The sequence below is a fragment of the Rhinatrema bivittatum genome, chromosome 1 (assembly GCF_901001135.1).
Source record: "Rhinatrema bivittatum chromosome 1, aRhiBiv1.1, whole genome shotgun sequence".
NCBI classification, from domain to species: Eukaryota; Metazoa; Chordata; class Amphibia; order Gymnophiona; family Rhinatrematidae; genus Rhinatrema; species Rhinatrema bivittatum.
The window spans coordinates 695356129-695382532 of NC_042615.1; the positions used below are offsets into that span (position 1 = coordinate 695356129).

The 26404-nt window shown below is 42.2% G+C and overlaps 1 protein-coding gene across 1 annotated transcript in view; it reads right to left on the minus strand.

Annotated features, from left to right (window-relative positions):
* The window catches only part of AP3B1 (adaptor related protein complex 3 subunit beta 1), a 1093919-nt gene that overhangs the window by 176200 nt on the left and 891315 nt on the right, over window positions 1–26404 (minus strand). The window contains 1 exon segment of the mRNA XM_029575420.1: window positions 25294–25378. Within this exon segment, the coding sequence (XP_029431280.1) occupies window positions 25294–25378 (85 nt within the window).

Below are 26404 nucleotides of genomic sequence, written 5' to 3' on the forward strand. Positions count from 1 at the left end.
TTCTGTGCAGGGCCAGGGAGCCAGCTGGGTAGTGCTTCACGTGGACAGGGCTTGCTTCAAATGCATTTGCAGCACCAGAGAGCAGGCACTTTGGCTGCTTGGGGCATGAGGCAGAACTTGAAACACAGCATGGGCGGTAAGGGAGGGGGAGTATTTTTTGCTGGGGGGGGGGGGGGGGGGTCTTGAAACACAGCAGGCGCTTTGCCCACAATGGCTTCCAGTAGTGGTTGGAGCCCTTGAAATGTTGTATCTGCAGTTCTGGAGCAGCCTTTTAATCAACCTAAAATCAGGGTGAAGATTGGTTTAAACTGATTGTCACCTTCAGAAAAATCCGGGAATTTATGGGTGAAAATTGATTTAAACAGAAAACCTACACGTCCTGAACAGATACTTTCTGAGTATAGTTTTTTCAACTGCAATTTCATGTAAGGGTTTAAAGGCTCTGTAAGGTTTTGAACTGTGAGCTTTTGGGGTGAAAGGCAGGAGCTTTGCTTTCTCACTTACTGGATGGAGCTGGTAAATCTAAATTTCCCAAGTGAAGAGACCTAGTATTAATCTTGATGCAAACACCAGGAACTTGGTCCCTGAGGAATCGGACTGAACCCTGGAGTTTGAAAAGGGATCTCTGTAAATATGACCTAGTTCCTGGCAACTTGAGGACTGCTTAACCATGCTTCATAGAACCCAGATGAGGAGATCTATGACCTCTGAAATTAATATGAAGTGAAGGAATTGATGTGTGAATCCGTGTGTATATATATATATGCATGCATATGTGAATGGGAACTCTGAATCCTGACTTTGGACTGGACCTATTGCAAATCCTGTGAACTGATTCTATTTCAAAGTTTTTGGACATGTCATTATGGACTGTGAACTATCCTTGCTCCATGACCTGAAGGACCATGCAATTTATGTTTTTCAGTTAATTTGGTCTGGACTTGACTGTAAGCTCTATGGAGCAGGGACTGTTTCTTATGTGTACTGTATTTAGACAGCACTGCAGATGTTTAGCAGCACCACAGAAATAAACAGTTATAGTAGCTAAAATTACACATACCTTTTCTGTTAAAACAGTGTTTAAGAATAAATTCTCGTGTTAAACCCAGAATAGAGAACTATGGTTTAAGTAACTCAGGTTAGGAACCAGACAGAATGCTTGCATGACTGCATGTGTGAGTGTGCTTCTTATAAACCATGTGTTGTCTGTGTGTAAGTATTGGTGTTGTGCAACCTAACTGCTGTAAGTAATTGCTGAGTATCAGACTAGCAATTTTTTCCATGTTACTAGTGATTTTATAGTGAAAAACTGTCAGTATAATATTTTTCAAATATTTTAAAGAGCAAGCAAATTAAAAAATAATTTAATTTGTGCTAGGGACCATCATACTACCCAGCGGATACTGAAGCAAATTTTTCAGGCTGTCAGTGTTTTCACCGCTCCTGGGCACACTTTAATCATAGGTCCGAACAAGTGTTTTAACGATTTTTTAGCTTTTAAATTTTTATATAAAAAAAGGAGATACTTCCTCCGTTTGGGGGTTAAAACTCAGAGTCTATGGAGTCTTCTATTTCCAAGTTCAAACTTGTAACACGAAAATGATTAAAGATCTTACTAATACCTCTCGTAGGTTAGAATATCTGGAGAACAATACAAGGCATCTGAATTTACGTTTTTTGAATTTTCCAAAAGTGGTGGGAGAAGACTCATGTTATGTTGAAAAAATATTTTCTGGATATCTTAAAATTTGAAGATGGTAAAACCCCTTGTATTAAACAAGATGTTTTTCTTGCCTGTTTCTGCAAAAGAAAGGCTCCGCTGAAATCGTCCTGAGGTATTAGAAAATCTAACCCAATTTTTGGAAGATTCTAAGGATGAGATATTAGATCGTGCTACCCTCTTAGTTTCGTTTATTTCTGAAAAGGAACTAAGCAAAGTAATGAGAATATACTTCAAGAATATTACTGCTTGTTTCTATGGTCAAGAAGTCCGTATATATCTGGACTTCGCACGAGCCACACAGGAAAGGAGACGCGATTTCCTTGTATTAAAATCACAGATAATTGCTTTGGGATTCTCTTTTGTTTTAAGAGATCCTTGCAAATGTATTATTCATTCTCAAACTGAATGCTTTGTCTTTTTTCTCCTGTAACAACTTTAATCCCTTATTAATTCCAGGAGCATAATTTCTTTGTCTCCTGGTAATACCTAGGTTTGAAGATCCATAAGAGAAGTGTTGTTAAGCATGTTTCTTGACTGAGATTAATTTTACCTCCCTAAATATTTGTACCCACCTTTCTACTATGTACTACCTAATTAAAAAATGTAATATCTATATTGGATTTTATGATTGTTACTTTTTTTTTTGGTATTTATATGTCATTTTCTTTTACTAAAAAGTAAAGATTATCCTACTTGTATTTGTTGAAAATTAATAAAAATAAAATTTAAAAAAGTGGAAGAAGGATAAAGTATAAGCGCTGGCAAGTTAAATGTAAGACAGGCTAAGAGAGAATTTGAAAAGAAGTTGGCCATAGAGACAAAAACTCACAGTAAAAACTTTAAAAATATATCCGAAGCAGAAAGCCTGCGAGGGAGTCAGGTGGACTGTTAGATGATAGAGGGGTTAAAGGGGCATTTAAAGAAGATAAGGCCACATTGGAAAGATTAAATGATTTCTTTGCTTCGGTGTTTACTGAAGAGGATGTTGGGGAGATACCCATTTCAGAGAAAGTTTTCATGGGTAATGATTCAGATGAGCTGAACCAAATCACGGTGAACCTAGAAGATGTGGTAGCCCTGATTGACAAACTGAAGAGTAGTAAATCACCTGGACCGGATGGTATACACTCCAGGGTTCTGAAGGAACTAAAAAATTAAATTTCAGATCTATTTGTTAAAATTTGTAAAATTTGTAGATATAGGTGAACCGGTGGATGTAGTGTATTTGGATTTTCAGAAGACATTTGACAAGGATCCTCATGAGAGGCTTCTAAGAAAAGTAACAAGTCATGAGATAGATGGTGATGTCCTTTCATGGATTACAAACTGGTTAAAACACAGCAAACAGAGAGTAGGATTAAACTGACAATTTTCTCAGTGGAAAAGGGTATACAGTGGAGTGACTCAAGGATCTGTACTAGGACCCATGGTTTTCAATATATTTATAAATGATCTGGAAAGGAATACGATGAGTTAGGTAATCAAATTTGCAGATGATACAAAATTATTCAGAGTAGTTAAATCACAAGCGGATTGTAATAAATTGTAGGAGGACCTTGTGAGACTGGGAAATTGGGCATCCAAATGGAAGATGAAATTTAAAATGGATAAGTGCAAGGTGATGCATATAGGGAAAAATAAACCATGCTGTAGTTATATGATGTTAGGTTCCATATTAGGAGCTACCGCCCAAGAAAGCGATCTAGGTGTCATAGTGGATACTAATTTGAAATTGTTGGCTTAGTATGCTGTGGTAGTCCAAAAAACAAACAGAATGATAGGAATTATTAGAAAGGGAATGTTGAATAAAATGGAGGATGTCATAATGCCTCTGTATCACTCCATGGTGAGAGCGCACCTTGAATAATGTGTACAATTCTGGACACTGCATCTCAAGAAAAGCAAAATTGCTTACCTTGTAATAGGTGTTATCCCAGGACGGCAGGATGTAGTCCTCACATATGGGTGACATCACTGACAGCCCGGAAAACTTTCTGTCAAAGTTTCTAGAGATTTTTGACTGGCATACTAAGCCCACTGAGCATGCCATGATCCCTCGAGCCACAGGGTTCTCCCTTCAGTCTCGTGTGTAGCAATAAGCGTTAGCAAAAAATAAAATAATAAAAGTATCTGACCCAACTCCGCGGGGTGGCAGGTGGGTTTCGTGAGGACCACATCCTGCTGTCCTGGGATAACACCTATTACAAGGTAAGCAATTTTGCTTTATCCCAGGACAAGCAGGATGCTAGTACTCACATATGGGTGATTAGCAAGCTATAGGCTGAATCATTTTGTAATGGACCAACAGTGAAGTATTGTTGGAAAAATTGAGGCAGCCTGAAATCACAGCAGGTTGGATGTAGAAGGAGTTGGGATTATACTGGAAACAATTTCTTTAAGACAGATTGTCCGTAGGCTGAATCTTGTTGTCCTTCTTTGTCCAAACAGTAATGAGCTACAAAGGTGTGAAGGGAAGTCCATGTTGCAGCTTTACAGATGTCAGCCATTGGTACTGAACGATAGTGCGCTACTGAGGTTGACATTGCTCTTACTGAATGAGCCTTTACTCGCCCTTGGAGAGGAAGGCCTGCTTTTTCATAACAGAACTCTATATAATCTGCTAGCCAGTTGGATAGTTTGTTTGCCCACTGCTTTACCTGGTTTGTTTGGATCAAAGGAAACAAAAAGTTGAGTGGATGTCCTATGGACTGCAGTGCGGTCTAAATAGTATGCAAGTGCATGTTTACAGTCCAAGGTGTGCAAAGCCCTCTCCACCTGGTGAGAGTGAGGCCTTGGAAAGGACATGGGCAAACCTATGGACTGATTCAAATGAAATTCTGTAACTACCTTAGGAAGGAATTTTGGATGTGTACGGAGTACCACCCGGTCATGCAGGAATTTTGTATAGGGTGAGTATGTGACTAGTGCTCATAACTCGCTAACTCTTCTAGCAGATGTAATGGCTATTAAGAAGATAGTCTTCCATGTGGAAATTTAAAATGGCAGGAGTTCATGGGTTCAAAAGGAGAATGCATGAGTCTTGTTAATACCACATTAAGGTCCCATTCTGTGACTGGTGGTCGAACTGGGGGTTTAAGGTGAAGCAAACCTCTCATAAATCTACTGACAAGAGGTTGTACGGATACCGGTGCATCTCCTATGGTATGATGATAAGCTGAGATTACACTTAAACTTAAGTGTACCCTTACTGACGAGGTCTGGAGACCAGAGTCTGAAAGGTGCCATAGATAGTCTAATAAAGAGGTTGTGGGGCAGGAAAAAGGGTCAATACCATTTTGTGCACACCACAAGGTGAATCTTTTCCACTTCGAAATATAGTTTTTTCGTGTGGAAGGCTTACGTGAAGCTACAAGCACTTGAGAGACATGAGTTGAAAGACTGAGTGGTTGTAAGATTAAGCTTTCAACATCCAGGCTGTCAGAGATAGGGATTGAAGGCTGGGATGGTGCAACCTGCCCTGATCCTGAGTAATGAGAGTGGGATGTATTCCCAGGCGAATTGGCTCTCTGATCGAGAGGTCGAGAAGTATGGGAAACCACATTTGTCGAGGCCAATACAGGGCTATGAGTATCATTGACCCCTTGTCCTGTTGTAGCTTTACTAGAGTTTTGGTTATTAGCGGTATTGGGGGATACACGTATAGAAGACCTGAGTTCCAAGGGCGAGCAAAGGCGTCCTTGGCTGACTGGTGTTTCTGTTTGTGCAGAGAGCAGAATTTGTCCACTTTGTGATTCAGCTCAGATGCAAAGAGGTCTATTGTTGGTTGACCCCAACGTTGGAATAACTTGGTAGCTACTAATGGATCTAGAGACCATTCGTGAGGTTGGAACTGGCGACTGAAGCAATCTGCAACTACGTTGTGAATGCCCGCCAGATAAATGGCCTGGAGAAATATGGAGTGTGTCAGGGCCCAGTCCCAAATCTGTGCGGCTTCTTGACAAAGGAGATACGAGCCCATACCTCCTTGTTTGTTCAAGTACTACATGGCAATTGTGTTGTCCGTTTGCACAAGTACAGTTTTGTGTGAAAGGCAGTCCTTGAACGCATGCAGAGCATAACCCATAGCTCGAAGCTCCAGGAAATTGATTTAAAATGTTGCTTCGAGTGTCGTCCAAGTACCTTGGGTTTGGAGATTGTCTATGTGAGCTCCCCAACCTAAGGTGGATGCATCTGTAGTTAAAGTTATCTGTGGATTTGGTTGTTGAAAGGGTAGGCCCTTGCGCAAGTTGTCCTTGTTTACCCACCATAGGAGAGATGAACGTAACTGGTGGGTTATTTGAACTGGAGACAGCAGTGGTTGGATGGCTTGTATCCACTGTGATCTTAATGTCTATTGAGTTATTCTCATGGCTAATCTGGCCATAGGAGTGACATGAACTGTGGAGGCTATGTGGCCTAGCAGAATTAGAAACTGATGAGCTGTGGCCTGTTTCTGCAAACGTAGCAAGTTTGCCAATGAGGAAATTGTTTCCACCCAATCCTTGGGTAGGAAGGCTCCTGATAATATGGTGTTTAAGTCTGCTCCGATGAATTGCATTAGGTGAGACGGGATGAGGTGGGATTTTTGGTAATTGATGAGAAAACCCATTGAGTGCAGCAGATTGATTGTGAGTCAGAGAGGCAAGAGGCTCCTTGTTGACATTGACTTCTGATGAGCCAGTCGTCCAGATAGGGAAAATATGTACACTTTCCTTGGGTAAGTGTGCTGCTACTACTGCTAGGCATTTCGTGAACACTCTGGGTGCTGAGGCAAGTCCGAATGGTAGAACCCGATATTGGAAATGCTGATGACCCACCAGGAAACGCAGGAACTTGCGATGAGGAGGGAATATTGTAATGTGAGCGTAAGCGTCTTGTAGATCCAGAGAATAGAGCCAGTCTCCTGTCTGAAGAAGGGGGAAGCATGGTGCCTAAAGGAGACCATTCTGAATTTCTCTTTCCGCAGAAATTTGTTGAGATTTCTAAGGTCTAGTATGGGGCGAGGGCCTCCTGTTTTCTTTGGAATGAGGAAATAACGGGAGTAGAAACCTCTGCCCTGCTGAGGCTGGGGAACTGGTTCCATGGCCCTGGCTCTCAGAAGGGTGGATAATTCTGCTTGCAGAAGAGTGATATGATCTTTCTTTATCCAAAGAGACTTTGGTGGAGAGTCTTTTGGAATTGATAGGAAATTGAGTTGGTAACCCCTTGATATAATGGAGAGTACCCATTGATCTGTTGTTATCCTTGACCAATGGTTGTAATAGAAGGAGACTCGACCTCCTACTGGTATGGTTGGGTTGGGGTTGGTGAGTTGACTGCTGTTCTCTGGCTTTGCCTCAAAAACCTGCAGCTGGGCCTGTTTGCGGTGGCGGTTGAGGCCTAGCGGTTGCTAGGCCTCAACCGCCACCGCTGGGATGGGGTTTTTGTTGTGGTCGGGAAGATCTGCCCCGAGGTGCTGGTGGATAGTACCTCCGTGGTTTCCTTGTATCTTTTCGTGGCTGACGGCGTGACACTGTGGAAGAGTCTTATGGGACAGCAGATAATTGATGCAGTATCTCTGTATGTTCTTTAAGTTGGGCTACTGCGTCTTGAACTTTTGATCCAAAAAGGTTGTTGCCCACACAAGGTAAATCTACCAACTTGTCTTAGACCTCAGGCCTAAGCTCGGAGGCTTTAAGTCAGGCCCAACAGTGTGCACTGATCCCAGTAGCTGCCACTCTTGAGGAAGTTTCGAAACTGTTGTATGCAACACGAACCTCATGTTTTCCTACTTCTAATCCTTTATGGATAATTGCATTAGGTGAGTCCTGATACTGCTGAGGCAGGGATTCAGCGAGTTGTTGCATTTGTTTCAAGAGATTTCTCTGGTATTGCGTCATGTAAAGTTGGTAAGACGCTATCCTGGAATTAAGCACTGATCCTTGGAAGACTTTCCTTCCTAGAGTGTCCAAAAATCTGTGTTCTTTCCCTGGCAGGGTAGATGAATGAGGTCGTACTCTTTTAGATTTTTTCTGAGCCAATTCGACCACTACTGATTGGTGTGGTAGTTGTGTTCTTTGATAGCCAGGGATGTGCTGTACTAGATAGGTGATGTCCATCCTTCTATTTACTGGTGGAACTGAACATGGATGTTCCCACAATCTGTGATGTAGCTCCACCAGGACCTCATGAATAGGGATAGCTAGGATTTCCTTAGGGGGATCTACAAATTGAAGAACCTCTAAGGTTTGCTGTCTCGTATCCTCTTCAGACACTAATTTAAAAGGAATAGTGTTTGCCATGTCTTTTATAAAAGTGGTGAAAGATAAGTCCTCTGGAAGTGACTTCTTTCTTCCTTCAGGAGGAGATGGTTCAGACAAAAAACTTTCTGACGAGGAATCAGTGTTTCTATCCTCCCAGGAGTCATATGGTGCATGCTTGGAAGGAGAAGTAGGAGAAGGCCTCGGTGGCATCGATGGTATAATTGATCTGGACAGTCCTGAAGGTCCTGGCTGAGGTTCAGATAGTGGGGACGTACCAGAAGTATCGCCCATACGTGCTGGTTTAGAAGGGACAGGTTGTAATGGTATAGCACCGATGAGGGCATCGAGTTTTGCCATTAGTGGTTGAAAAATTGATATATCTGGTTGTATTGGAGTCCCTGGTAGCGGTACAGGCACCGGCATCGGGGACAGCATCTGAAATGGTGATGGTACCGGTCTTGGTGATGGCATCGGTATCGGTGCTGGTCCCAGCATCGACAATGGTGTCAGCTTCGATGAGGGCACCGGCATCGGAGGAGTGATCGGTGTGGATACACGTAAGTCCTGAAGTGCTTCTCGCACTGCCTGGCGGATGAATCTGCTCAGTTCCTCCGCTATAGCTGGTGAAGTCAGAGCAGCTATAGGTGGTGGCAGTGAAGGCATCATCGGCTCTACCACAGGACCCTGTGGTGGCTTAATGCCCGGCACCTCTAGAGGTGGGGAACGCCTTGGGGTAGCAGGCCTCGGTAGCTCTTGTGGATGAGGTCTTTTGGCTACTGGTTGTTCCGGTGATAACAGGGCCTCTGGAATCGAAGTGTGCCGATGCCGATGCTTTAGATGATGTTCGGTGGCTTTTTCAAGCCTGGATGTTGATTTTGTCGATGCCGCAGATGGGGTCGGTGACAACCGGTCTCCCGAGTCCTCCACTCGATGTTTTCGGATAACTAAGCGTTTCGACGCTCCAGCCGGAGACGAATGAGTCAATGTCGATGTGGAAGGCATTAACTGAATGTGGAAAAGATGTTCCATCTTTTCCTGTTGTGCCTTTCTTCCTTTGTCGGTCATTTCCGCACATTTTGGACAAGAAAAAATGTCATAGGACTGCCCTAAACATAAGACACACTCAAGGTGTGGATCAGTAATCAACATAGTTCGATTACAGTTAGGGCATTTTTAAAATCCTGTGGCCATAATAAAACCAGGACAGCAGTCTATGGCTTTCTGACCAAAAAATGTTTAAACTCGAATCGAGTTGGAAGAAAGAATTTTACTCACCGGCCGGTGGTTGAAGAGACACCCCCGATGTGGAGAATGAGAAATGAGGGATTTTAACTTGTTTTATACACAAGATTGTGTGAAGAAGTTCACACAAGGCTCCTTCTCTGCGATGCTAACTGCAGCGCGGAAAAACGAAGACTGAAGGGAGACCCCTGTGGCTCGAGGGATCATGGCATGCTGGGCATGCTTAGTGGGCTTAGATGCCAGTCAAAAATTTCTAGAAATTTTGACAGAAAGTTTTCCGTGATAGGACTCCGTCAGTGACGTCACCCACATGTGAGGACTAGCATCCTGCTTGTCCTGGGATAAAGATATAGTTGCGCTGGAGAAGGTACAGAGAAGGGCAACCAAAATGATAAAGGGGATGGAACTGCTCCCCTATGAGGAAAGACTAAAGAGGTTAGTAGGACTGTTCAGCTTGGAGAAGAGACGGCTGAGGGGGGATATGATAGAGGTCTATAAAATCATGAGAGGTCTAGAACGGATAAATGTGAATCAGTTATTTACTCTTTCGGATAATAGAAGGACTGGGGGGCACTCCATGAAGTTAGCATGTAGCACATTTAAAACTAATTGGAGAAAATTCTTTTTCACTCAACACACAATTAAAGTCTGGAATTTGTTGCCAAGGGGTGTGGTTAGTGCAGTTAGTGTAGCTGGGTTTAAAAAAGATTTGGATAAGTTCTTGGATGAAAAGTCCATTACCTGCTATTAATCAAGATGACTTAGAAAATAGCCACTGCTATAACTGGCATCAGTATCGTGGGATATACTTAGTTGTTGGGTACTTGTGGCCTGGATTGGCCATTGCTGGAATCAGGATACTGGGCTTGATGGACCCTTGGTCTGACCCAGTATGGCAATTTCTCATGTTCTTAAGTTCATTTTAGTGACCAGATACCAGTAATACCCAGGTGATATTTTTTATTTTCCGTTTTATTTTTATTGTCTCAATTGTATTTTATTATTGGTGTACATTATGGGTCTGATATTCAAAGCACGTTTGGCACTATTTAGCTGGATAAGAGGGAGTTATGTGGCTAATTAGCAGCTGCTGAATATGCACCTATGTTCAGCAGCTACCATTTAGCGATATAAGTCCCTTATATGGATAAAAGTTATATGCTGAAAACGTAGGTGTGTACTGGGTGGAGTGTGTTAGCCATATAACTTGGGATGTATCAGTTCATCTCCCAGAATAAAGGCATAGTTTACCTTTCAACTTAAAGACATAGCTTTGTCACTGTTGACCAAGAGTATCCTTCACTAACATGCAGGATTCAAAAGTACTTGTCAGGCACAGCTGTTTAAGGAATAAGAACATAAGAACATAAGAAAATAAGTATTCAGATTCCCTAGACATTTGTGCAGGACTCTGCCTCATGCAGTGTTTAGTGTCCTTTCTTTTGAGACTAGGCTACTGCCACGCCTTATTTGCTCAGCTTCCATAATTAGGGGAAGAGGTTCATCTATTGGGTCTTGCATGCTATTGCCTTGGATTCAAAGAGCATCCAGATTTTCCCTAGCAATTTGACCTCAGACGTAAGGAAGACCCGACTGCAACTTCAGTTTATAAACTTTCTCTTGCAGATGTCTGCCTGCAAAATGAACTCTGGACTAGATCATCAGTAACATGCTATGAACCAGAGAAACAGGATTACATTCTTTGCAGTCTGTTATAGTGTCTTTTAAGGGTCATTCTGTGAGAAATTGACTACAACAGTGGTTCTCAACCTTTTTTGTGTCTTGGCACACCTGACATTGGGGCTCACTTCATCATGGTACACCAGCACCTTCCCTATCCTCCCACCCCCCTGGCATCATCATTCTCTTTTCTTCATTCCCTTCTCCATAGATAGGATTTTAGATAGTGCTGGGGAGGAGCCAATGGTTTTGGTATATGTGGCTACCAATGAAATAGGAAAGTGCAGGAGGGAAGTTCTGGAAGCCAAATTTAGGATTTTAGGTAGAAAGTTGAAATCCAGAACCTCTGGGGTAGCATTCTCAGAAGTGCCTCCTGTTCCATGCGCAGGTCCCCAGAGGCAAGCAGAGCTCCAGTTTCAATGCCTGGATGAGACGATGGTGCAGGGAAGAGGGATTTAGGTTTGTTAGGAACTGGGCATCATTTTGAAGAAGGGGGGAGAGGGGGCTTTTCCGAAAAGATGGGCTCCACCTTAACCAGAGTGGAACTAGGCAGCTGGAACTAACCTTTAAAAAGGAGATAGCATAGTTTTTAAACTAGATCATGAAAAGCAGACAGTTGCTCAGAAGCACATGGTTCATAATAATGTATCTTTGAAGGATATTAAGAGTACAGGGAAACGAGGGCATCCCAGTAGAGGCTGCAATAAATGCTAAAGTGGACCAGATGCCTTTAAGTAAACAGCAGACAGAGCAAAAAATTGCAAATTACCCCTGTCAACTGATAAGTAGGTTGTTAATACAAATAAACATACTTTGAAATGTTTGTATACAAATGCTATAAGTCTAAAAAATAAGATGGGAGAGTTAGAATGTATAGCACTGAATGAAGAGATAGATATAATTGACATCTGAAAAACCTTGTGGAAGGAGGAGAACCAATGGGACACAGATACCAGGGTACAAATTACATCAAAATGATAGGATGGATCAAACTGGTGGAGGGGTGGCACTATATATTAAAGATGACATTGAGTCAAACAGGATAAAGGTTCTGCGAGAAATAAAATGCTATGTTGAATCTTTATGGACAGAAAGTACAGGACTCAAGGGGAATAAAAGAGTAGTGGAGGTGAGTACCATCCACCTAGCCAGAATGAACTAACAGACAATGAAATGCTAAAAGAAATTACAGAGGCTAGCAAAATCAGTAGCACAGCAATAATGGGGGATTTGGATTACCCCCAGTACTGACTGGGTGAATACCACATCAGGACATGTAGAGAGATAAATTTCTTGGATGAAATAAATGACTGTTTTATGGAGCAGATGGTACAAGAACCAACAAGAAGGGAAACCATTTTAGACCTAGTCCTTAGTGGAACACAGGATTTGGTGTGAGAGGTAACAGTGTTGAAGCCACTTGGCAACACTGATCACAATATGATCAAATTTGACTTAACTGGAAGGAGGACACTAAAGAAATCTACTGCGACAGCATTTAACTTTCAAAAAGGTGATTAAGATAAAATGAGGAAAATGGTTAGGAAAAAACTAAAATGTCAGGTTAGGACATTGTTTAAAAATACAATCTGTGAAGCCCAGACCAGACACGGTATATTCCACGCATTAGAAAAGGTGTAAGGAAGGCTAACTGACTACTGGCATGGTTAAAAGGTGAGGTGAGAGAGGATATAATAGCTAAAATAACTTTTTTTCAAGAAATGGAAAAGGGATCATAATGAAGAAAACAGGAAACAGCAAAAGCACTGGCAAGTTGGATGCAAAGCACTGATAAGTAAGCCAAAGAGAGAATTTGAAAAGTAGCTTGCCATGGAAGCAAAAATTCATAATAAAGACTTTTCAGGTACATTTGAAGTAAAATGCTGGCGAGGGAGTCAGTTGGACCAATAGATGATCAAGGGGTAAAAGGGGCACTTTATTATTTATTACATTTATAGGCCGCTAATACCAAGGCCTGCAGCGGCTTACAAATAAACATCATCAATAAAAGATAAAACAAAGGCTTGAATATAAAAAGCTTAAAAATATAAAAGCAATAAATTGTTAGAATCAAGAAAAAAAACAAAGAAAACTATATATTGGAAAAAAAAATAGCAGGATATCCAGTCTATAAATTAGGCTAAAGACTAGGGTAAATCAAAAGCCTGCTTAAATAAATAAATTAGAGCTGATAAATCCATAGCAGAGAGACTAAATGAATTCCTTGCTTTGGTCTTCATTGAGAAAGATGTAAGAGAGATACCCATGCTAGACATAGTATTCAAAGGTGATGACTCAGAAGAAGATGTATTAGGGCAAACTGACAAATTAAAGAGTACTGAAAACTGAAATTGTGGACCTGTTATTGGAAATCTGTAAACTAACAATAAAATAGTCTATGATACCTGAAGACTGGAGGGTTGCCAATGTAACGCCAGTTTTGAAAAAGGGATCTAGAGGTGATTCAGGAAACTATAGACCAATGAACCTGATGTCTGCGCCAGGCAAAATGGTAGAAACTATCAAAGAACAAAACTGCTGCACATATGGATAGGCATAGTTTAATGGGACAAAGCCAACATGGATTTAGCCAAGGGAAGACTTGCCTCACCAATGTGTTACAAAACAAACATGTGGATAAAGGTGAGCCAGTTAATATAGTGTATCTGGATTTCCAGAAAGCATTTGATAAAGTCCCTCAGGAGAGACTTCATAGGAAATTAAAAAAAAAAATCATTGGATGGGGGCAGTGTCCTATTGTGGATTGCAAACTGTTTAAAAGACCAAAAACATGGTAGGGCTAAATGGTAAATTTTCAAAATGGAGAAAGGTGACTAGTAGAAAGCCCCAGAGATCTGTTCTGGGACTACTGCTTTTTAATATATTCATAAACATCCTGGAGATGGGAACATGTGAGGTGATCACATTTTTGAATGAGACAAAATTATTCAAAGTTGTTAAATCACAAGAGGATTGTGAGAAATTGCAAGAGGACCTTGCAAGACTGGGTATGCAAATGGCAAATGAAATTTAATGTGGACAAAGTGATGCACTTGGGAAGAGTAACCCAAAATATAGTTACACAATGCAAGGTTCCACATTAGGAGTCACTAGTCAGGAAAAAGATCTAGGTGTCATCGTTGAAAATTCGTTGAAATCTTCTGTTCAGTGTGCAGCAGCAGCCAAGAAAGCAAATAGAATGCTAGGAATTATCAGCAAAAGAATAGAGAATAAAACAGAATATTATAATGCCTCTGTATCACTCCATGATGCATCATCATCTTGAGTATTACATGCAGTACTAGTCACATCTCAAAAAAGATATAGCAGATTAAAAAAGTTACAGGGAAGGGTAACCAAAATGATAAAGGGGATGGAGCTTCTGGATGGTACGCGCTATCGGGTAGATTTTATAAATTTACGCAAGCGCGTACTTTTGTTCGCGCACCAGGCGCGAACAAAGGTACGCTGGATTTTATAAGATACGCGCGTATCTTATAAAATCCGGGGTCGGCGCGCGCAAGGGGGTGCACATTTGTGCAACTTGCGCGCGCCGAGCTTGGCGCACGCTGCCTGTTCCCTCCAAGGCCACTCCGAAATTGGAGCGGCCTCGGAGGGAACTTTCTTTCCATCCCCCCCGCACCTTCCCCTCCCTAACCCACCCCCCCGGCCCTATCTAAACCCCCCCTACCTTTGTTGGCAGATTTACGCCTGCTGAAAGCAGGCGTAAATCTGCGCGCGCCAGCGGGCTACTGGTGCGCCATCCCCTGACCCAGGGGCTGGTCCGGAGGCCTTGACCACGCCCCCGGGCCGGCACCACGCCCCCGGTCCTGCCTCTTGACCTGGACACGCCCCCTCCCCCGCCCCTTTTACGAAGCCCCGGGACTTGCGCGCGTCCCGGGGCTGTGTGCGCGCCGGCAGCCTATGCAAAATAGGCGCGCACGTGCGCAGGGCTTTTAAAATCCGGCCCTATGAGCGGTATTGATGGAAAAGGAAACACAATGCCCTTTCCCCAGGGCAGGAGGAACGCGTCTGGAGCCTCCCGCTGCCAGCTGGGGCGTATGGAGTAAAACCAGTTGTGCTTTTTGTTGTTCTTTGTAACAAAGAGGTGTATCCACATGTTTCCCCAACACTGGAAAAGCTGATCGACTGTGGCTTGGTCTATCAACCATTTGTTAGGACGGAACACCCTGCTGAATTTGTCTGCCTCTGTGTTGTTCACACCAGGTAGTTAGATCGCTTGCAAGGAGGCATCGTATTTTATCGCCCATTGCCAGATGTGCAGGTTCTTCTGGAAAAGGATCCAAGGCCCTATGCTCCCATGCTTGTTTACATAGAACATTGTTATTGGTTGTCCATCTGAATCATGATGTTTTTCCTGTGGAGAATGTGGCCGAAGGCATGTAGAACATAACGAATTGCCTGGAGTTCCAGTAAATGTATCTGTAGCTAAATCTCCTGTGTCCACCAGAGATCCTGAGGTTTGTAAGGTCCCACATGAACTCCTCACTCCTTGGTGGAAGCATCTGTGCTCAGGAATAGCTGATGAGGGGTAGGTTGCAGAGGGGCACTGGTCTTGTACTGATGCAGGCAGAGCCACCAATGTACTTCCCGTGCCATCTTGGTGGTCACCGTTATTTTGGTCCCGAGAGGCTGGAGACATTGGTTAAATTGTGTTCGCAGGCTCCACTGTAGTCTGTGCATATGTAAGTGCATTAAAGGCACAACATGGATAGCTGCTGCTAGATGAACAAAAAATTTGAGCAGATGGCAGGCTGTGGTGTGGGGCGATATCAGTATCAAGGTAGCTACCCTCTGGAGGGTTGCAACCCTGTTTGGGAGAAGGAACACTCATCTGCACAGTGTCTGTGAGTGCCCCAATAAATTACAGGCATTGGGTGGAAACCAGGATTGACTTCTTGTAGTTGAGAAGCCCAGAGATTGGAGGAGGCCAATGGTTGACTGGGTATGTTCATGGAAGATACACGTCGATGGCCTCACCAACAACCAATTGTCCAGAAAGGGGAATACTTGAATTCCCTGACATCTGAGTTGTGCGGAGACCACTGCCAGGCACTTTAAGACCCATAGTGCAGAGGAGAGATCAAACAGCACTACTTAGTACTGGTTGTGGTGGTTGGCCACCTTGAAGCAGAGGAAGCACCAACAAGATGGGTGTATGGGGATATGAGCATAAGCATCCTTTCATGTCCAGCAAGTACATCCAGTTGTTGAGCTAGAGGAATGGAAGTATGGTGCCCAGGGAAAGCATTCTGAATTTCTCCCAGTGAACATGTTGATTCATCTTGCAAAGATCCAGTATCTGTCACATATCCCCCTTTTCTTTGATATTAGGAAGTATTAGGCAAAGAACCCCTTTTTGACAAAAGAGTGGGGCACCTTCTGAACTGCATCTTAGAGTACGTATTGATGGACTTCATGTTTCAGTAGGGCTATCTGGAAGGGATCGGCAGGTGGGTTTGCTATGTATGGGGTTGAAGGCTGCACAAGAAGATTGAGGCGTTAGTTATGCTCCAGTATGCTGAACACCCATTGATCCTTTATTATTAATCTCCAAGCCAATAGGAAGACGTGTATCCTCACCTTTTTTGAGAAGAGAGTTCTGGGCAGGGGCAGGTCAAAAACTGGTTGCCGCTTTTGCAGGTTGCTGCTGCAGTGGTTGCCTTTGTTGATAAAGTTCCCTCGGGCAAGTCCGTGAAGCTGGCTCTCAGGGCCGATGCCTGGCCAGTGGATGTGTTAGTAACCGGTACTATGATCTGTAAGGCTTTCTAAGGTAGTACAGTCTCATGGAAACGAAGTATGGTCGTCTAGTATTTGGCTGCATGTCCACTGATGTCGACATGGACTGCACAGCCAAATTTTGCTCTTTAATTTGGGACTCCATGTCTCTGAGTTTCTCCCTTAGGCATGGAAGGTCCACCATGCAAATTTTCTCGAATGCTGCTGGCCCTTAGCCATGCCATGTAGGATGTGCCAATGGAGGCTGCTAATGTGCGTGCAGTAATATCAAAGACCTCATAAACTGACCATAGCAAGCGGCTTATGGCCTTTTCCAGGTCATGCAGAGGTGTGGACAATATTTGTTCTCTGTTTTTCCCTCTGATGAATGGTTTGAGGTTTTGGACACATTTGCAGATGTATTGCACCATATAAAACTGATGTTGCATTTTCCGGGCTGTGAGCCTGGATCCCTGGAATACCCTCTTTCTGAACTCGTCCAGCATTTGGTTGTCCTTTCCTGGGGAAGTATGAGCGCAGATGGGTCTTTTTTGCCCTCTTCATTGCTGACTCTACCACCATCAAGTTGTGGGGCAGTTGGACAACCCTATATTCTGGAGCTTTTCTCATGTGAAACATTTAAGTCCCATTTCCATGCCATGGTGAACCCTAAGAAAGGCACCTCCCATATCTTCATAAGTACTGTATCCAGCACCTTATGCATGGCTAACGCAGATGGTTTTGATGAGATATCCATGATTTTTTGGATACCTTGGTCCTCTAACCTAGGATCAGGATCCTTTTGAATTTCCACTTTCAGCACTGCACCCATCTTGTCCAAAAAATGGAAGTATCTGAGGTCTTCCAGTGGAGAAGTATGGTCAGGCAGCCCTGGGGGCAGATCAGAAGGTATGCTCATTGAGCTACCTGGGGGACTCCCCAGGAGAGAGAGAGAGGTGCTGTACATGTAGGTGAAGGAGACTCTGTTGGGCTTTGTTTGAGATGGAGGCAGAGGTGAGGTAGGTAGATGCTGCCTAGATGGAATGACTGGCTAGGCTGGAGGAACAGTTGGAGGCACCAGCGGTGGAAATGAGTAAGGAAAGAAGATACAAATTATGTCCATAATCTGCTCCATTGTCTGTTGGGACTGTTGCCCAGGAGTTAAAGGTAGGGCACCTCTTGTGAAACAAGAATGGGTTCTCCTTCCAGTGGCTGGTATGAAGGCAGTGGAAGGATAGAACAGATAGGCTCTGGTTATGGTGCCAGAAGTGCTCTGGTTAAAGGAGGTGGGATATGAGTGTACAGCCTCCTCGTGAAAGAGCCGGAGCTGTGTACTGAGTGGGCAATGTTGCTTGTAGTATCTCCTGGATAGTCCCTTCCTCTGCGTGCCCTGGAAGCACTAGGTAGTAATATTCATCCTCTCGATCTCTTGGATGTTGTTGACTTTGGTGAAGGAGGGAAAAGGTCAGGATCAGTATCTGAGTTTGTTGAAATAATTGACAACAGTTCCAGGGCCACAGGTAGATTACCAAACCTTGAGGAACAAGCTCACTTTCAGTGTTTGTTGAATGAGTTGCGCCAATGACTTTGAAGCCTCAGGAGTTGAGTATGTCTGGCACTTTGTCGCCTGTTTCTTTAGGTGGCTTGCTTTGTGCGTCAACATGCTTCTGTTGCATTGACTTTGATGTGGTGCATGGTTCAGTCTCCTTACATGCCATAGCATCGATGCAGGCTGCTTTGGTGCCCCATGTGTCGACTGTGTTGGTGCGTCATACCTCGGGAACTCGACTTGGAATGCATTGGCAACCCGATGCTGGGCATGTCAAGTGCTTTGAGATGGACTGAGGAGGCATGTCAGGGTAAAGCTGCATTACTTCAGGTTTCTTAGAAAGTACTTGCACTGCATGTGTCAAAGGTTCCCTGTGCTTGGCCTTAGAGGGCTGTTCGAGCTGTTCCGCTGTGGCGTTGCAGCTTACCAGCTCGGCATCACTCTATTTGGCCTGTAAGAGGAGTTAACTCCCAAAGATATACTTTTAACACTCTCAGATGAAAAGGAAGAGTGGTGGCGAAATTGGAGCTGGAGTGTTTCGATTTTTTGCCACCCTCATCTTCTGAGCTCTTGGGGACATGCATCTACAGGCGGTATAGTTGGCCATATCATGTTCAGGGCCCAGTCAAAGATAGCACCTGTCATGGCCATCTGTCAGGGACATAATCTGACCACAAATGAAGACCTTGAAGCCACTGGCAGTTGTCTTGGCCATTGTCTGCCTTCCTTAGGACTTTTCTTTTTTTTCCAATAAAGAATCCCTCAACGGGAGAGTGGCACTGAAAAGTATTGTTTTGAGTTTCACAGAAGTGAGTAAAGGAAAACATAGTCTAAAAATTTCAGAAGAGTTTAAATCACTGTCTGTGCGAAGCGTGGACATAAACAGACTGAGGAGCTGCAATAACTCCCACACATGCCTGATAGAGCTAAAAGCTCTAATAGCTTGGAGAGATATTTCTGTCCAGTGCTGTCAGAAGGTACTACCCATAGAGCATGGCTAATTCAGCCCTGCTGGTTGATGGAAAATAACTGTTTCAATCTGCATAACATTTGCAATTTTAAAAAGACAGACTTCACTACAGATCTAATATGATAATGCCGGGAAGCGCGCACATATTAAAATCTACCCCTATTGTGTCAGCAAGAAAGCCTTCAACCAGGAGAAATTATGCCTTCAAATGGAAAAGGTACTCGGATTAGTGTTACACCATTAACACTGACCCATTCACTTGCATGCCAGAGTACATACTGGAATACCTTCATGCACTCTCCGTGTCAAGATTGGCAACAGCATCCATACGGGTTCATTTAAGCACAATGGTAGCGTACCATACAACAAGGGATGGACCTTCCATATCATCCTCTAGTAACTCACTTTATGAAGGGCCTTCTCCAGCTTAGCCCACAATCCAAAAACTACCAGTTTCATGGGACATAAACGTGGCCTTGCAAAGACTGATATTTTCCCCATTTGAACCTCTGGAATCAGCAACTTTAAAACACTTAATGTGGAAGGTCGTTTTTCTCATTGCAGTAACTTCACGAGGTGGGTAAGTGAACTTCAAGCACTAGTGAACTATTCCCCATATTTGCAATTCAACCATGATAAGGTCTTATTTTGTACCCATTCATCCTTCTTACCGAAGGTGGTCTCTGCATTCCATCCAAATCAAAACATTTCTCTGCCCATATTTTTCTGAAGTCACATGGGAATCACAGAGTAAAGACACTCCACACATGGGACTGCAAACAGGCCTTGGCCTATTGCAAGAAAAGAACTCAGGCCATCAGGCATACATCCCAGCTGTTCATTTCTCAATCCAAATGCGCCGGGAAAAGCAGTGCTAAAGAGGATTTTGTCAAATTGGATAACTCTGTGTATTCAGTTCGACCAAGCTGGAAAGCTCCATAAAAGCTCATCAGATGAGAACAATGGCTGCATCCATAGCACACCCATACAAAAGTTCCAATTCAGTACAATTGTAAGGCAGGGACACGGTCTTAGATTCATTATTTTGAATTTACTATTTTATGCAGTTAATTTTATGTATTTTTTTATACTCTGATGTTGTTTTATGTATTTTTTGATTATTGTATGTTGTTGTAAACCGGTATGATTGTACCAGAATATTGGTATATAAAACAAAATAAATAAATAAATATATTCACATCCCAATATTGTCTTGACCAACAATCAGCATCTGACAGCTCGGTGGGATCAGCAGTATTAAACCATGTAACAAGGACTTGAGAGCTGACCAAGGTTTGGGCACCTGCATGTGTGATGTATGAATGTGTGTGAGTGTTTATGTGTTTGCTGGGAGGGAGGGAGGGCGTTGCTACAAAAATGTGAAAATTGGATCTTTGGGAAAACCTTTAGTTGTCTGCTGTTATACAGACAATTTTGGCTGTATTGTAACCTATATGTCAGCTGGTTGGCTATATATTTTGCCCATGTTTGTTCTTCCTTTGATCCTAATAAAAGATATAATTTAAAAAAAAGATGGAATTATCTGTGTTTCTCACAATCAAAACAACCTTTAGCTTGGGACTCCCAGACAGCATGGCTAACTCAGCCTGTTTATCTACAGAAAAATGTAAGTTTGCTTATGTAAAGTGTTTTCTGTAGATAGGATGATTTAGCCATGTGAGTCCACCCTCCTCCTTGGATAGCTGGCTACATTTATCTATAATATTTGGCTTTAGTGAAAACTCTGCAAGCTTGGCGAGATAGCTCCACCCCCCCATGACGCCAGATGACGTCACCCAGACAACATGGCTAAATCATCCTGCTATAAACTGTTTATTGTAAGCAAACTTGCTTTTCTCTCTCTTTGCCATTTTTTTTATTTAGCATATATTTGTAGAATGTGTTCTTATTTCTCTTTATATCACTGGCTGTTTTTCTCTTACTATACCTTGTCATCTTTTATGACAAGGTATATTAATAAGTGGCATGGAACGGCTACCCTATGAAGTAAGGCTAAAGAAGTTAGGGCTGTTCAGTTTGGAGAAGAGACAACTGAGGAGAGATATGATAGAAGTCTACAAAATCATGAAAGGACTTGAACAAGTTACTTTAAGTCAGTTATTTACTCTTTCAGATAACAGGACTAGGGGGCACTCCATGAAGTTAGCAAGTAGCTCATTGAAAACAAATTGAAGAAATTCTTTTTCACTCAGTGCATAGTTAAGCTTTGGAATTCATTGCCAAAGGCTGTGGTTACAGCAGTTATTGTAGCTGGGTTTAAAACATATTTGGATAAGTTCCTAGAGGGAAAATCCATAAACTGCTATTAATCATTAAGAAATAGTAGCTTGAGATTTATTTAATGTTTGGGTACTTGCGACTTGGATTGGCCACTGTTGGAAACAGGATGCTGGGCTTGATGGACCCTTGGTCTGACCCAGTACAGCAATTCTTATGTTGTCATACAAGCTAGTGTTATTCCTTATGTTATGGCCAGATGTAGGATGATGCCTAGATTATGAACATGAGGTTTTATGGGTAAAGAACAACCAAATATGAATATTGTAGAAATATAAAAAAATGGGTGTCTGTGCAAAATAAGCAATTCAGTTTTATTAACGTTAAAGGACAGTTTGTTATAGAAGAACCACGTTTGATTGTTGAAAGCTAGATGGAAATAAAAGAAAAAGGTAGATTGCCATGATGACATCACAAGTACAATGAATTGAATGTCATCTGCATATAACTTTTAACTGACCCACGAGTTGCTATTAGTTTACATAAAGGAGTAAGATATATGTTAAATAAGGTGGCAGATAGTGACTACTGTGGAAAACCAATAGAAACAGAGCGCCATGTTAAGGAAGAAGAGTCAATTCATACCTGTTGTGTATGATCTGAGAGGTAAGATTTAAATCATAATACAATACCAATGATACCTATTTCTGCAAGATAGGTAATTAGAAACTCTTGATTTACTGTATCGAATGTGGCAGGGATGTTATGTGATACCCATGATATGTTTAATGCCAGAGTCAAAGTCATGTCAGTACATGATAAAAGCAAAGATTCCATACTAAAAAATTTATGGAAACCAAACTGTTGAGCATAGAAAATTGAATGATCTTCAATAAAGACCTTAAATTGATGAAAAACCACAGTTTCAACAACTTTGAACACAAAAGGAAGGGAGGAAATCATATGGTAATTGGTTAATATCAATGGATCCATGTTTGCTTTTTTGGGAGAAGCTGAACAGATGCCAGTTTTATAGGCCGATGCAATATCGGCATGCAAAAAACAGGCACTCATAATTGAGCGCTCGATTTCCTAACATGCACCCATCCACCTCTCCCTGGCGTGCGATGCAGTAGGCTAATGAGCTGCTGCATTAAAAAGGAGGCGCTAGGGGAAACTGTTCGTTCCTAGCACCTCCTTGGTATCAGGTGCCCAGACAACATGGCTGTCAAGGTGATATGGCTGTCAGTGTGTGTTAGGAAAATGGATGAGCATCCGTTTTCTCCCACTACTGGCACAATATACATGGCTTGGATCATGTATATTGTGTGGTATATTGGGCTCCCAGAATTTTTTTCCCCAAGACTTTTTAGTTTTTGCACGTTGCTGCTTTCTGTGATTCATCCTACTTTGTATCATGACAATACTAATAAGAGGAACCACAGAAAGCAGGATTTTTGTTTTTTTGGTTGATCCCTTGCCTTAACACCAGCTCCTGGGCTATCAAATTTGCTACATTACAATGAGCACATTGGCCGCACGGGAATTTTCTTAATTGCTGGATAATAGCTAATAGCCTCATCTACATGGAATTTACAGGTGATGAGCGCTATTAGCTAAGCCCGATTTGGATGGGTTAATTCCGGTATTGCATCGGGCATAAGTCTAGCATGTCCAAAACGCACATCCCATTGCGCGTTTAGCGGTGCGCTGACCTGAGTGCCTGATACTGCATCAGCCCATAAGTAAGGGAGGGAGAATGGTTGCCTGTAGGAACATGTTAATCATGTTGGTATTAAAGGAATGATGATATTCCTGATGATTTTTAGTAAGGCAGTGGAACAAAGACTCAGTGGACAGGAAGAATTTGTTTGCCAATAATCTGAGTAATTTCAATGGTTGAAATTGGTGAAAAGTTCTCCCACTTAACAGCAAAAGATAGGGGGCTATCATTCACATTAGCAGCTGTACAAGGAAATTGATCACAGATTGCAGCGACCTTACCAGCAAAAAAAATTAGCAAATATTTCACATTGATTAGAAATGGCCTCTATGTCAGTGCTGCTACTTGAGAAAGGAGCAGAATTAGTCACTAACTAATAGAAAAAAAAAAAACCCAACAATTCACAGATGTTATTTTGAGAAGCTTGGCTCTGGGAAGAAAAGTCAGCTTTTTTGTATCAACTACTGATTGATATAAATTCAAATAAGTTCTGTAAGCCTCAAGATTCAGAGGCTGTAGATATTAAGGCCAGGATCAAGTGGCTTTACAAATATGAGTGCTCCAAACTCCTGTGGGAAAAACAGTACCATGTCTTTAAATGTAGTTTTGGTTATAAAAAAAGCATAATTGGTGGATTTTAGCACAGGAAGATTTTTCCAGATTTCCTTCTGTCATATGCATATGATAAAATAAAACAAATCATTTATGTAGGTTCTGTATTTTTCCCAGGCAAGAAAAAAAGTAAAAGTGACATAAAGCATTCCTATTAACTATAAATTAGAACTATTGCCAGACCAAAGATATTCTAGGCTGAAGCAGTAAACATAGTAAAGTGAGGGATCTGGAAGTTGAATAAAAGAAACATGTGTGAATAAGCCTTTATGGTTCAGTCTATGAATGGGAAAAAGGTCATTAACAGAGCATTTATGGTGGTTGCTCCTCCTGCATCCTCCAAATATCTTTAATTAAACCTTGCCAATTATCTTTATGACCTCAAATATCTTCCAAATATCTTTTCAATAGTTGCTATTTGGTGAAACCTAAAGGCTGGATTTTAAAACCCTGGTGTGCGTAAATCTCGGGGTTTACGCACGTGGCTAGGCCTTATGCACGCCGGGCCAATTTCCAAACGGGCCCGGCCACGCGCGTAAACCTCGGGACGCGTGTAAGTGCCAGGGGGTTGGAGCAGGATGGCCCGGGACAGCGACATTCGGGCCCTGAAGTAACTTGCAAAACAAAAGGTAAAACATTTTTTAAAAAGGGTTTTAGAGGGTGGGGGAGGAGAGGGGGAAGGTGAAGGGAGGTTAGGGTAGGGGGTAGGAAAGTTTCCGCCCAATCCGCTCCGTTATTGGATGTGCGCGTATTTTTTTTAAATCTAGCCCTGAATATCTAGAGATATTTGTCCAACGGTGTCCAAAAACACAGGAGATGAATTGAATTCATTTTGAGCAGAGGGAGTTGACCTTTGGATGTAAGTGGTTTTGCATGTTCATAACTTGTGGGTGCTTATCAGATCTGAAGAAGGGACTTAAGTGGCCTCAAAAGCTCATTCACTGCAGTATCTTTGTCAGTCTAATAAAAAGGCTCACAAACTTTCAAGACTCTAGTTTGCTCCAGGACTAATAAGGTTACTACAACACTGCACTAGTAAACACATGAAGAAACATCAAATATAAATATTAAGTTCTCTTCTGTAGCAAGATTTTTCAATTTTAACATTTTTTAAAACACTTGTTATATTTTGCTATAGGCTGTAAATAACATTTTTTTTTAAAGCAGTGTTTCTCACCCCTCTCCTGAATGCACACCTAACCAGTCAGGTTTTCAGAATATTCATCATGAATATGCATGAGATAGATTTATATACATTGGCGACCCAAGGTACGCAAATCTATCTCATGCATATTCATTGTGGCAATCCTGAAAACCCGACTGGCTAGGTGTGCATTCAGGAAAGGTTTGGGAAACACCTATTTAAAGTATATTTAAATTTACATTCTTTTATGCTTATCATATTAGTTTAAACAAAGCACTTAACAGGTGCTTCAAGGTAACAAACAGGCAAGTTTTCAGAACAACCATATTAGCGAAATTGCATATAAGGGAGGCTGAGCTTGAGGGATTTATCTCTACTCATCTGATTGACTTAACACATTCAGCGCTATTACATATGGCAATGCAACTTACCACAACTTGAAGCTGGCAGTCTGAGTAGAATCACAGAAGTCAATACCCATTGAGACTGTAATAGATTCCTCAGGCTGAAGAGATTCTGCAAATAAAATGTTTTCAGTAAACAAATAAACTAAATCAGAGCCCACAGTTTCCTGTGGTGGCACATTTGCTTACAATTTCCATTATTAAAAATGTTAAAAATATACATTTTAGAAATAAAGTATAAACTTTCTTGTATCTGGGTATTTTATTTTTTTCCTTTTTTGATTTTCTTTCATGCCTTTAGGTTTTACTTTTTTTTACATTTTCATTCCTGTCATACTCCCTTTTTCCCTTCTCCTTCTCTTACTTTAGCCCTTCTCCTCCTTAAAAGGTGCCTTTTTTCTTGACTGGCTCCAAGACTCTCTTCTTTCCTTTCTGTCCTGCAGTTTTCTTTCCTCCAGTCTCTCATTCCTGTCTCTAACCACGGCCTTTCCATTCATGTAGCCTGACTACTCAATCTCATCCCTGCCAAACTTACATCCATCCTGTCCTCTCTCCTTCTTCAAGCTATCTCCTCTCCCATTCCATTTTTTTCTATCCCTATCCCTCTCCTTTTCATCTTTGCTTCCATCCCTGGGATTCTCTCTTCTCTTCCTCCATCTTTCTTTGTCCCATCCTCAAACCTCTCCCCTCTGTGACAATCTCTAGTACTCATTTCTCTACTTTATTCTCTTCTCTCCCTTTCCCCCCATTCTCTTTCCACCTCAATTCTCCCAAGTTCTCTTCCCTCACTCACTGGAAAACCCTCCCAACAGGAGAAGAGTGGTATTTCACATTGCATCTATCACTTCCTGCCACTCAGGACAGGCTTGTGGTTTAAATGTGTGAGCCTATGGGTGTGTATGGTGTCCCATGTGGTAAAACCACATCTGCCCAAGAAGAAGGCAGTAGTAGATACAGCATGAAGAGCCACTCTTCTCCTCACGTTGGCGAGAAAGGGGGAGGATTAACATGTGGGGAACAGAAAGAGAGGCTTCATATAATGTACACAATTCCAGCCCAGTTCCCTCCTCCTTTGGTTGGCTCCCTGATTTGCTGATGTACCACAATTCTGCAGCAAAAGCCAGATTTTCCAGCCCAT